General features: G+C 43.1%; 1 protein-coding gene across 1 annotated transcript in view; it reads left to right on the top strand.

Annotated features, from left to right (window-relative positions):
• Positions 1 to 11251, top strand: part of LOC147427712 (UBX domain-containing protein) — a 98787-nt gene extending 87536 nt beyond the window's left edge. The window contains exons 8-10 of the mRNA XM_086497236.1: positions 2118 to 2226; positions 2308 to 2609; positions 10866 to 11251. Of these exons, the coding sequence (XP_086353362.1) occupies positions 2118 to 2226; positions 2308 to 2609; positions 10866 to 11036 (582 nt within the window). The 3' untranslated portion in view covers positions 11037 to 11251. The remainder of the gene's footprint in view (positions 1 to 2117; positions 2227 to 2307; positions 2610 to 10865) is intronic.
• Positions 11252 to 13567: the final 2316 nt, after the last annotated feature.

The following is a 13567-nucleotide window of genomic DNA, read 5'->3' as shown; positions in this document are numbered from 1 at the left end:
TATTGGCCCCAAACCTTGGCGCCCCTTTCGGTATTTCTTTATATTGCATCATCAAAGTACAAGCCAGTACTCCGGACTTTGCACCTTCTCCATGAAGCATGCCAGAAAATGAGCGGCCTAAAAAGCAATTACAGTGAAAAGCCTGCAAACTCAAAAGCATCTGGTCCAAAAGCAAAGCCAAAAAGCTGCCAGCGTAAATCACGGAAATCCGTACAGCCTGCCACGTCATCAGCCAGCGCAATTTTAGGAAATCTCCCTGCTGCCCTTAGGGTTAAGTTTAGGGTTTCTGCAGTTTTAGGGTTAGGGTTTCCAGAATTAGGGTTTGCAGGTTTTCAGAATTAGGGTTTCAGCAGTTAGGGTTTCTGACAGAAATTAGGGTTTAGGCCCCTCGGCCACATCTGTAAGTTGGCTCCATTCTTTAGGCTTTGACACGTCCAGCAGTTTGTAATAGGTTCCTTCGAGTATTGTTGCCTCGTGTCATCCAACTCACGGGTCCAATGGCAAATAGCAGAGATAGCTGTGAACCGTCTCATTTGTTTCGTAGAAAGCTTATTACGAGTGAGAAAATAAATCGAGGCTCTGATGGTAAATATGCACATTAAAGTTTGCACCCAATAAGTAGTGTTTCCAAGAGTAAGAGCACGACGATTGCAAGTAGCTCTTTCTCATAAATCTGTGCGACCCACTCAACCCTAGCGAGCAATCTGCTGGCATAGGCTTTGACACGACCTTTTTGGTCCCTTATACCATTAAAATTTTCTGTCAAATGCTGCAGATGATATATGTGACAAGAATCCGTTATCAGACTTACACAAACATTTGTGCCCATATTACAGACACTTCATCCAACATTTTTCACAGATTGCAGCTCATTTACATTATCTGACCAGCCTTGTCACTCTATAATGGCTTATCAAGGTTTCAGAAGTTTCAGGAGCTTTTGTTAGTTTTGCAAACTGAAGAAGCAAGTTTCTTAGCAATTGTGCCTATTGTATAATGGTCTAACTCTAACAACAACTTAGCACGTAGGACCTTTGTATTGATGTATGGTCATATGTAAGCCCTCAAGGGTCCTCGTCTCTATCGCTAGAGAGATATTTGCTTTAGATCGCACAAATGCTGATACCATGGTCCTAGATGTTGAGATGCTGATGGGATCTTGCTACTGACCCTTGGATCTGAGAGGCGAAGGGCATGATGGCTGAGTTTTGTTGCGGTGCGGATCTGCTGTGTTTGGGCTGATGATGCAAAATGGTAAGGTTGCTGATGACCATGGCAATGAAAATGCTGAGGTTGAGGTGCTGATGGCAAAAACGCCAGAGGATGCTGCTCCCATAAGGGGGTACTAATTTACTTGGGTCACTTATATAGGAATAACATGCTGGGTTGGGCAAGGCTATGGAAAACCCCACGACTTGGTATAAAAATGCATGATATGTCACTTAATAATAAGTCATTGACTCATAATAAGAGGTGCTTCCTGCCTAGGCTGGGATAATGATGCTAGACTATGCGAATACTCCCTAGTGCCTACACCTAGCAGATACTGGCTGTGCTCATGTGCAATCAGAGGGTATGCAACTACTTTAAAGTGCATGAACATGCAGGTCCCACGTAAAGGCCGACAAGAGTGCCAGAACACTTCCTAGGCTGTCCTAAACCAAAGAAGTAGGAGTTAGCTTGCCCACATGCACATAGCGTTAGATGTGCACGTGACATATAGCCTCTAATGGTCATTGATTATGTTCGTGGGGTTGTCCTCAGTATTTAGTCAATACATGAATCTGCAACTTCTACCTTCTATTATGGGTAAATCTGGTTTTTCTTGAAGTTGTCCAGGTATACGTATAATTGTGTAACAGTGGTTGTGGAGGAGGATTTAATGCTCTCTTATAACAGGGTTGTGACAATTTAAGTAACCCCACCTTTCACCTCCGTCTTTGCAATATTATAGGTCAGTCCTGTAATAGGCATGCATTGTGTTTTTATCTGTGCCACCCATCATGAAGTATTCTACAAAAGTTGTAGTTAGTGGCTAATAGTTGAGAAAGTCTGATAATTTTCCCAATCATGTTTTGCTTCTCAACATGAATTGCTTTGTCTATCTATACTCACAGGACCTTGTACCTTACATTGATAGAGGTCCACTGGAACAGAAGCAGAGCAGCTTTCCTCCCCCAAAACGGCCAAGAGAATCCAACTATGTATCCAAGGACGCACCTTTAGGTATGCCTTTTTCTTTTGGGGTTTGTTTTCTTAGTGACCGCAGCTCAACAATATATAACTGACTAGGGGTTGTTATTGCAGCTATATCAAATTCTGAGGAAGAGGAGCTGCAACGGGCCCTTGCTGCTTCCTTGGATGATGGTAAAGAGCATTTGGGCAAGGAAGCAGCACCGACAGTGGACAAAAATGGAAATAGTTCTACACATTGTGAAGATGTGCAGACAGAGACTCAACATGAGAAAACTGCAACGGAGTTCAAACTATTGTGTCCACCATTACCAGAAGAGCCAGGGCAAACTGACGGTACAGTCTGTAGAGTGGCTGTTCGTTTTCCAGATGGAAGCAGGGTTCACAGAAGATTTTTCCGCTCCGACCCTATTCAGGTATGTGTACCTGATTACTCTCAACGTCTTTAGCACTGTAGCTTGCCAAGATTTTCCATGTAAAGCAGTTTTGCAATAACCTTAACTGTTAGTATCGTTTATTTTAGAAAATGAAGTGATACATATACCTTAATTGGGTCCTATTGAATGTAGGTTTGCTTAAACCGAGGAACAATCATCCTTGCTTACAAAAAATCTGAATATCCGGCCAATCGTTTGACCTTAGTATACAATTAGAATGAGCATCAGGCATAATAGTTTGTCTTGTGTAGATTCTGTGACCCTATGACTGAGCACAAAGAAGAGCTTCTGGTGAGAAATAGCACTACTGTGTCCTTCTGGTATTTATGCTCTTTAATTTCTCTATTTGTGGAACTCTGGTCTCAGGATCTAGTGATACCTGCTGAAGTGAGAAATTCAGACATCCATCCTGGCTCTGGAGCTAAAGCAAGTCCATCAAAGTCTCTGACCTTTTCTCTGTTGGCGTGGGCTGCTGTAACAGTCTCCCTATGTGGGCAGAGCACCATAGTAGGGATTCATTTCTCATGAAAAGAGGCTATATCTGCCTCGGATCTTGTCGTGCATTGTGCACTTGCATGTGTAAAGCTCTGCTGTCTTTGGATAACTACCAAAGTTGGCATATGTTCTCCCTGTCACGATTGCATTTATTTGTTTGAATGTTGCCTTTTTTTGCCGACTGCCACCCTGTGTGAGCAGCGACTCGCATGGTTTGTGGTCAGTACACCCTCCACAGTGGAGGTAGGTGGATGAGGCAACATTGAGCAAACGAAGGAGCAGTGCGAGAGCTAGTTAGGAGCGGCTGGTGAAGGATAGCAAAGCTGCTGCGGTGGCAAAAATGCGTCTGCATGGGTTGCAGAGTGACTGCATGTTTTTCTCAGATAGCAATTGTTATCTCAAAGACCTTTCAACTCTTGAGCATCAAAGGCTTCTTAAACAACATGGCCATTTACAAACTCTCCTCAACACCTTGTTCACAGTCGGGAAAAGCTGTCTTGCAAAATTCTTTATTTTGACATGAATGATATGATTGGCAAGAGGTTTCCACAGATTGTCCACCAAAGGCAGACTTTTGGTGAAGGTGTCATCTGTCGGTGGTATATAGGTTGGACGAATGGCACGGCAAAGGGCTTACTAGAGAAGACATGCCAGGTTCAAGGGTTAAAGTGTCTTATGGTGGAGCTGCTAGTGCCCCCTACTCTCCTAGGGACCGATCTTCGGGATTTAGGGCTAGTTTGTGACTGTACACAGCCTCTGTGAGGTAGTTTCTGTAAGGATTCTAGGTGCTAATCCTTAATTAAGTATTTAAACTCATGATTAAGACTTAAGAAACTTGAATTGTACTTGAGACAAGACTTAGAAGACTCTGTGTTTGATTGACTGAATGACTGCTTGAAACTGAGTACAATAGCCTCCTTATATAGGAGACGAAGAGACACAAATGAAAAGGCATGTCTCTTGGTTAAGAGACATGACTTTAGACGTAAAGACACATCCTTTCGGCGAAGAGCTGCAACCATTGGGCGAAGAGTCGCACCCGTAGAGCGAAGGGGTGTGACCGGTTGTCGAAGGAGTGTGGCTTTTGGCGAAGAGACACGTCCTTTGGGCGAAGAGGTGTGACCATCCAAGCGCAGAGGTTCTCCTTGGCATGGCACTTCGCATATCTGCAACTAGGAGTAGATGTATTGCTGTTAACATAGTCACAATCGTGACATTCCCTCCCTCTTTAAATAAAAACCAGGGTAGTTGTAGAAACTCCGGGAGAAGGAAATGTATTGTTGTTGTGCTTCTGCATCCAAAGCTCTTTCTGTTAAGTCCCATGTCATGGCACTATTATTGACCATGACTATTTTGCCAAACTGAAAACTGATCATATCTGCAACTTGATAAGTGCTTTTGTCAAAGTCATTTGTAACTTTGAGCTTTGTCCAATAAAAGATTGAATTTGTATCTGCTTCGAGTGAAATTATTGGTAAACTGATCTGAGTTTTCTTTTGAGTAAAGACCACTGGTTGGAAATTTGTAAGGTATTCCATTGGTTTCTCTAGAACTATAAAATCCTCTTGAAGAGATGTCGTAGATTGAGACAGAGTAGTGTTTGAAGGTACATCCATCTGTAAAGGTTTATCTGTGAAACAAGTTGTGTCCAAATATTCAATTGCAGCGACTGAAGTCATGTTGCAAGATTCTGTATCTGCTTTATCCTTTGCATCTCTTAAGGCAAGGACTGGAGTCTTCAAGTTTGAAGAATTATCATTCACCATAGCATCTGGTATTTGCTTAGAGACAAAGACTGTATTCTGCAAGGGTGGTGACGAAGCGAATTTTCCTGCCTGGATCACGGCCAAAGAAGGGTTTATGTGCTTGTCCGTTGTCACACAAGAATCGAAATCTTCTGAATCTTCAGTTGTTTTAGCGGGTATTAAGGCTTCCAGTTGAAAAGGGGGAGGTCGAGGGAGGTGTTGCCTCTTAGACCTCTGAAGGATCCTCTTGCACAAGGAGAGGATCAATAAATGTGTAATTGTACCACCATAGACAAGAAAGACTTAAATGTAGGGCATGGCTCACGAGGGGAAACTTGTCCAACGTCGCGGCGTTCATGACCGAGTACTCGACTAGGGTCGGATATATGTGCCACTAAGTAAGCCTATCTTGATATTGTGATGATTTGTTGGAAGCTTCATATTGTTGCTTTTGTTGCTGATGATTCTAATAAGAAGTTTGCTGCTTAGAATTGTAACTTTTCCAAGAATATTCATGCTGAGACTTTTGTTGCTCGCACGAAGGTACTTTGTGTCTAGTTGTCTCTGAGAAACCGTGCTTTGGGTGAGAAAATTTCAGTTCCGAAGGCTTTTGTTTGAGTGTTTCTTCTTGGTTGGCCACTGAAGCGTCAGAAGAAGATGCATGTATTGTCCGAGAAGCTGTTGGGTAACTCCAAGAAGAGGTTTGTGTCTATATCTGATTCAAGCGAGTATGAATCGATGCGAGGCTTGTTGAAAGTGCGGCCATCTACTCCTTAATAAGAGTAAGGGCATCGTCAGATTGACCACCTCCGTCCTGAGAATTGGGCATTGTTACGCCTCAAAGGAACTTGAACCAGAGTTACCCGGAACGTGGAACGGGAACGGCGACGGGGACCCTCGCGGAACGGGGGAACGGCCAGGGGTCCGGAACGGGAACGGCGCGGAACGGGAGGCATAAAAAACACCCAAATAATGCTTGAGAAGGGAATGGGTGTGAGGGGGTGCATTTTAATTTTTGAGTCCTTGCACACTAAAAAAACACCTAATGTTCATTGCAAATTTGCAAAAAACTGCCTATTTCTTCCCATTTTTTAGAGTTGGCCGTTCCGGGGCTGTTCCGGACCGTTCCGGTATCAGGTGGTCACCCGGAACGGCAAAACGTTCCGGGGCGTTCCAGCTTGGGAGAGGGGGAGGGAACGGCGTTCCGGCCTTCTAGGGCCTGCGGAACGCGTTCCCTGGTAACTATGACTTGAACAGGTGCAGGTTCTGTGTCGGGAACAGGTTCTGGGATGGGTGCTCCGTGAGCGGAAAATCTCTCTGGAATAAGTTTGCGCTCTGGAGTCGGGGGATCGGGAATAATTATCACTTCCGGCTCTGAGTACGGAAATTAACCTGCAAAATTTCATCGGGGAAATTGTGTACTGATTCGCGTCGGCCATGTGTGCGAAATATCATGCGCAGAGTAGGTGCACACAGAGCAGAGCAAGGGAGTGGCAGCGTAGTTTTATTTTGTTTTAACGTAAGCTCATGGGAATTTTTTAAAAAGTATAGTGTATTCACATTGGCTTAAAAAAATTGGGGCAAGCCAATCCACTTTGGCCGGCCACTTGGCATTGAAATTTTGGGCTTTAAAATTTACGTTGGTTGTTGGCTAATGAGTTTACGCTATTGGCTGATTTACGTAAAGAGTTCAGCAGCGCAACGTTTCATCACTGCCCAACGATTTGGTAATTCAGCCCAGCGTAAAGAATTTCAGCATTCAGCGTTTTGGGAATTTCAACGCAAAAGCAAAGCAGCCAGCGAAGGAAGGCACAGCCATACGGGAGTCTTTTGGCGCCAAGGGGTACTGCCCAGGTGAAGGGGTGTTGCCGGGCGGATTTGATAATTGTTCGCGTGAAGGGGTGCGAACTCTTCAAATTGAAGGGGCACGTAATAAGCAACCGGCGAAGAGGCACTTTGAGGAGGTACCGATGGCTACCAAAAGGCACAGCTTGATGAAGGGGTGCCGATGAAGAGGTGTATCGCGAGGCTTCCATCAGGAAATTTTCGCACACACATTGGGTATGCCATCCCTCTCTACATGAATCTGTATTGAGTATGTAAATGGTAGAGTTTAGGAATACCTCACATTAAGCTGGTAGTTATTATGCCATCTTCCATACAACACACTAGGTGAGGGTTGTGGGTAGGGTCGGCAACGGCGAGGCTAGGTAGACGCCAAGTCCAAAGGCCCGGGAAAAAAATTTGCTCTGATACCATTGTAAGGATTCTAGGTGCTAATCCTTAATTAAGTATTTAAACTCATGATTAAGACTTAAGAAACTTGAACTGTACTTGAGACAAGACTTAGAAGACTCTATGTTTGATTGATTGAATGACTGCTTGAAACTGAGTACAATAGGCTCCTTATATAGGAGACGAAGAAACACAAATGAAAAGGCATGTCTCTTGGTTAAGAGACACGACTTTAAACGTAAAGACACATCCTTTTGGCGAAGAGCTGCAACCATTGGGCGAAGAGTCGCACCCGTAGAGCGAAGGGGTGTGACCAGTCTCGTCGAAGGAGTGTGGCTTTTGGCGAAGAGACACGTCCTTTGGGCGAAGAGGTGTGACCATCCAAGCGCAGGGGTTCTGCTTGGCATGGCACTTCGCATATTTGCAACTAGGAGTAGATGTATTGCTGTTAACCTAGTCACAATCGTGACAGTTTCTCCTATTCTAGGTCATGTGTGCCATGTTTGTCTGTCCTGTTTAATGTTGGCAGTGCTCGTTGTGGTGTCTGATATGGCCAGTATTGGCCTGTCTTGCAAGGCTCCTAACATAGGGCTTATTATGTGTGTCTTTTCATGTTCCCCCATGCTTGGGTCATGGGGTGCTCTCTCAAATTATCTCTCTTATCTGCCTTCTTTTTCCTCTTTCCCACTCTCACTTTATTATCACCATCTTCCTCTCTCTTGCATTTTGGTGCAGCAACTCACAGATTGTCTTCTCTCTTGCAGGCCCTTAGTGATCCCTTTGGGATGAGATTATTATTGTTGTAGAGGTGGACCCGCCTGTGGTGGTAAAGATCGTAGTCATAGTGTGGTGTATGCATTGCAGCCCCATACCGAATTTGACATACCTTCTCTCTTTCCTCAACCTAGGTGCTGTGGTGAGATCTTGATTGGACTTAGTGAGGTATTCATGATTAGTGCTCTACGAGTTGCTCATGTTTCTGTAGAGCGGTTGATCATGCTATTCCCGAAAGGTGTATCGGGTGTGTAACTGGCAAGCCAGTGGCAAGGGGGTGAATCAACAACAAACACACCAACAACATGAAAACTGTAATCAGGCTAAAACCTTAAAACAACTGTAGACGAACACGAAGTGGTGGAGTTCCACTTCCAGAAGCATTGACCCCAAAGTCTGGTGCCTCTTTCGGTACTCCTTTGTATCATTCAATTCCACAGAGTACAACTGTCGGAGAGTCACTCTGCAAGTGTGTAACCATACATTGATATGCTAGAAGTGACCCTTAGGGCTCATTATAATGGCACCAAGCCTAAAAGCAACTATTAAAAAAGTAGGCGCCCCCTGAAGTTTCCACCACTAAAAACATGGTGCTCAAAAGCTCTCTCACAGTCAATTGTCTGGTGCCTCTTTCGGTACTCCTTTGTATCATTCAATTCCACAGAGTACAACTGTCGGAGAGTCACTCTGCAAGTGTGTAACCATACATTGATATGCTAGAAGTGACCCTTAGGGCTCATTATAATGGCACCAAGCCTAAAAGCAACTATTAAAAAAGTAGGCGCCCCCTGAAGTTTCCACCACTAAAAACATGGTGCTCAAAAGCTCTCTCACAGTCAATTGTTTTTATGCTTGATGCCGAAAAGCTACCATGTTAGCATCTGTACAATTTTGCCACGTTATCCCACGATTTTTGACGCAATCGCGGTGCGATTTGCGGGTCCGTATTGTCTTTGTCTGGGTCCGTTTGGTTAGTGGTAATGCCAAATCATCATTGTCACACACACACACACACACACACACACACACACACACACACACACACACACACACACCCCCCCCCCCCCCTCCAAAAAAAAAAAAAAAGTGTAATCGCCCTCGATTTCGCTTGCAAAACAGACAATGGACAATAGAACAGCTCAATAGACATTGACTCTATGCCTACATGAATTAGACAAATCAAACCATGCACTAGCACAAAGACATTGGTCATTTCACATTTCACATCATTGTTGCGGTCAAGATCTTAGACACGAATCGTGATCATCATGACGTATTAGCAATCACATCCAGATCGTGCTCATCTTTAATAAATGTCTTTGATCTTCTAAATCTCGTCATTTCTAGATTCATATCATCGCTTAGGTGAATCAAGACAAAATGCTACATATGTGGAGCCTTCGACAACCGAATCAACAATTGATGAATTCACTATGTTTTTGCATCTCCTTGAGCTACTAGCCAAATTAGTAGCTCGCTATTCGTTCCAAATGGATAGGGGAAAAGAAGTTGCGATCACAACATTACACATCGTGGTCAACTATTTATGCTATATCAAATTTACTAAACAAAGTATTGTAAGCTTGTGAACACCCCCAAAATGTCAAGGACAAATTGGTTGACTTTATTACCTTCTAGGCAACACACACTGCACCGCACGAGATTCAAACTACTGATTCGATGCGGAATAGTCGCAAATAAACTAAAAGCCTCAAGGTAAAGCCCTATTATTTGAGGAGTATCTGCCAAGTCCTCATCGTCCATCCACTTTGCATCAAGAGCGGGATAATTTCTGAATGTAACAAAATATCTGCGGACCAACTCACCCTCACTCTCCTTTCCTTGTGTGCTAGGACCTGTTCTTGTTCCAAGTATCTGACAGCTTCAGTCGGAAGGAGACATCATTTATCTTTTCTGAAATCTGGAAGGACCCATAGTATTGCAATACTCAGCTTTGGAAAAGGCTTTCTTTACCCTTCAGGCATACCTTCTCAAATCTAAGAAGCACCCAGTCTCCAGATCATATGCAAAGTGATCTTCTTGAAATACTTGTTTTTGGTACGGGTCAAACTTTTTTGCGAGCCTCCTCATGGTGCCGTTGTGTGAACAGTGTTATTGTAAGTAAACTCCACAATGGCAAATACTTCTCCCACTGGGACTTATTTCTAGAGATATCGCAACATGTCTAATACGACAAAGTTGGTAGTCTCTGATCGTTCATTATTTGTGGATGAAATGGCGAAGAGAATTTGAGCGTAGTACCCTAGTGGCATTGTTGCTCTATGGCATATTCTTGGTACTAAATAATGCCTTATTAGGTTGTAAGGGACTTTACACACTGCCATAAACAAAAACTTTGCTGCCCAATACATGGCAGTAATTGAAGTAGCTGGCAGACAATTTGCAGCAGTAGGCTACATACTGCCAAGCACAGCAAGCAGGTCTGCACAGCCCTTGAAACAGTAGGCACAGATAAGATTATCTGATTGGATGGCACAGGGGATGCCAATCAAGGGCAGCCTTCAGGAGTGGAGCGCCAGCCATGGCGATGTGTAAAGTTTACTCTACCCATTTCCTCAGTGGCTTATGCGCGGGATCACCTGTGAGCCGTGGTGTGGTGTGCATAAGTCCTAAATCTTCTATAATTGAAGTGTCTTGATTGTGGGTTATGTGTCTGTTACTTCAGACGCAACCTTTCTGACCTTATGAAGGTATACCATCTACAGCAGCCTGGCTCTCTTAGTTTTATAGCCGGTGAATCACATTTGTTTCAGTCGCATGTGTGGCCTGAAAGCACTATACTGTGTTGTGTGCATCAACTAGGGTTGCTATGTAGCTTGTGCATAGATTTTCCTGATTTGACATAATCTTTTATCTGCATTGGCTTACAGGAAGACACAGAAATGAGGCTTTTAGTCAGAATAAATCCTTTTTTTTTTTTTCTGGGTTTTAATGTCGAACTCTTACTAGATGTGCATTTGTGCAGGTGCTTTGGTCCTTCTGTCTTTCCCAGGTGAAAGACGCAGCTAATGGGAAGTCCTTCCGTTTGACACACACAATTCCCGGTGTAGTAGGGAATGTGTTAGAATTTGATCTCCAGGCTAGTATTGGCGATGCAGGCCTAGCAAACTCTATGTTGGTTATGACTTGGGACTAGACTTTTTGATTTACATAAAGGAAATATCATGATATAAAATGTATCATAAAGCTAGGTGGGCAGGTATAAATTTTTTTGGGGGCTTTTTGTGGAGCTCGCATGTCTTTATCATTCAAGTGGTAACCTTTTAAGAGCTTGCTACCTCTTTTCCCCTCATTATATGTTGACGATGGGGCTATCAGATTGGGGTTCAGCTAAGTTGGGTACAGGATCTACTTTTGTTCTTAAATTGGTTTACTTCTTTGCTTCCAATGTGCACCCTTTGACCCTTTGGTCGATCTCTAACGGGCAAGCCATAGTGGAACACGTACCTTAATATTATTCTTACATGGGTTATCTTAATGCGGAGAGTGCTATGAATAATGTTACCAGTATGGGAGACTTCGTTGCATAATGAGACATATTAGTATGCCATAATGCTAAAGGGTTTTGGAGGCATCAATTACCACTCTAGGGCCTCGAGAACGCTCCTCACAATCGCCCGCAAGGGTGTTGAGAGGTCAACTTATAGCCATTGATACCTTCCACACTAGATGTGATTGGGTGCTCATTCCATGTTTTTGGTAATTTGACCATAACTTTTGTATACATGAAAACCTCATGAAACTTCTTGAATGTGGTTTTAAGATGAGGTACCAAAATTACGATCCATGTATTAGGTCAACAAAACTGCAATAGAACAACCCAAAACAGCAGGGTTAACAAAAGTGCAATAGAATAGCCCAAAATCACAATCCCACATGTACTAGGTCAACAAATGGCAACAGTATAGCCTGAAGAAAACTTTAAGAGTCTAATACAGAATTGTCTTTTCAGATTTCTCAATTATTTAATGGGCCTCAACTTGAACAAGTATTGAATGTGATGTCTTTATCTAGACACTATGGAAGCCTCCAAACTCTATTACATACATATTAAGGGAGGGTTCAAAGAAGTTTGAGCATGCTAAAACATTATTTGACATAGCTTGGTGATAGCTTTTTGACATTGTGTATTTTGACAAGTTAGTCCTTTAAGATGGATATAGCTTTAGTCCTTGATTTATTTTCCTACTATTTTTTTAAAAATCAATTTGTGCAATATGTTACGCCTATTTCCTTGAAAGCTTTAGACCTCATAAGAATATTATGTCTTCCAGCATCGTGGGAGGAAAGATTTTAGGAGACTAATTCAGTGACTAATGTTGGAAGTGTATGTTTTGTTATGATCTCACTTAGAGAGAGCAAATTGGTTGTTTTTTGAGTGAGGGATTGATTTTGTTGAACCAGCCAATTGGGCAATGAAATGATTATTATAAAATGTGGGTTGGGTGCACCTTTATATCTACTTGGGGGCTCATGTAAACCCCCCCACCCTCACCCCTCCAAACCACCAAAAAAAAAAAACATAAAAAAAGCAAATTGCCTTGCCCAATTGCTTGTCAAATAAGTGAAATACATACCTAAAAGACAAATTAAATAATGGGATCACATTGGGTCATTCACTTGAGATGCATAAACTTCTTTGCAACTCATAGTGGACATATGTAGGAAGATCAAGACGATGAAGAAGCTATGATGCATGCGTCTTGAGCTTTGATTCACGAGTTTAAACATTGATGAGGTGAACTCCGATATATGGGTCCAAATCAAGTATAAGGAGCTCCAATTGCCCCTCTACTTAAAAAAAGAAAATTGCCTTGCCCAATTACTTGTCAAATAAGTGAAATACATACCTAAAAGACAAATTAAATAATGGGATCACATTGGGTCATTCACTTGAGATGCATAAACTTCTTTGCAACTCATAGTGGACATATGTAGGAAGATCAAGATGATGAAGAAGCTATGATGCATGCGTCTTGAGCTTTGATTCGCGAGTTTAAACATTGATGAGGTGAACTGCGACATACGGGTCCAAATCAAGTATAAAGAGCTCCAATTGCCCCTCTACTGCTCACAAGTCTCTCTTTGGTTGAAGCATGTTGCAAAAACATCCACCGGGCTAGAAAACTGAAGTCAAGAGTATTGCGGCAGCTGCCACTTGTGCTATGTCGCTCTCTTGAGTGAAATCACTCGCTCTGTTGTCCTCGTCAAGCTTGTCTTTGCCTCTATCATTTCTCTTCTATTTGCTTTGGTTTCACTATCCCGAGACAAGCGAATATGCACCTCCCTCGAGGACCCTGTGTGTGCCGATGCACCTAACTAAGTATAATGGACCACTCACTTTCCACAACCGATAGTTGATTCTCCTTGGGTAACAAACCCTTGGAGGCCAAGACTTGGAGTCGGACTTGTCCAAGGAGTCCCAAGGCCACTGAAGTCAAAAAACACTAGAAATGTGGATACCCCTTGTGTAGCGTTTTAAAACACTCCCAGGTTGGCAAAAGAAACCCTCAGGTCCACACCCGAATAAAACACGCCTCCTCCCTTCTCCACCATCGTGCCGCTTTCTCCCACTTGCGATCAAGGAGGTTCGCACTCTGATACGATTTCAAAGTGGACAAAGCGAAAGCTTACAAGAGAGAAGGGGGAGAGAGAGAGTATTTGTTG

This window comes from Adiantum capillus-veneris, chromosome 23 (assembly GCF_014529385.1).
Source record: "Adiantum capillus-veneris isolate H3 chromosome 23, ASM1452938v2, whole genome shotgun sequence".
Classification (NCBI taxonomy): domain Eukaryota; kingdom Viridiplantae; phylum Streptophyta; class Polypodiopsida; order Polypodiales; family Pteridaceae; genus Adiantum; species Adiantum capillus-veneris.
This window is presented reverse-complemented; position numbering and strand designations above follow the sequence as displayed.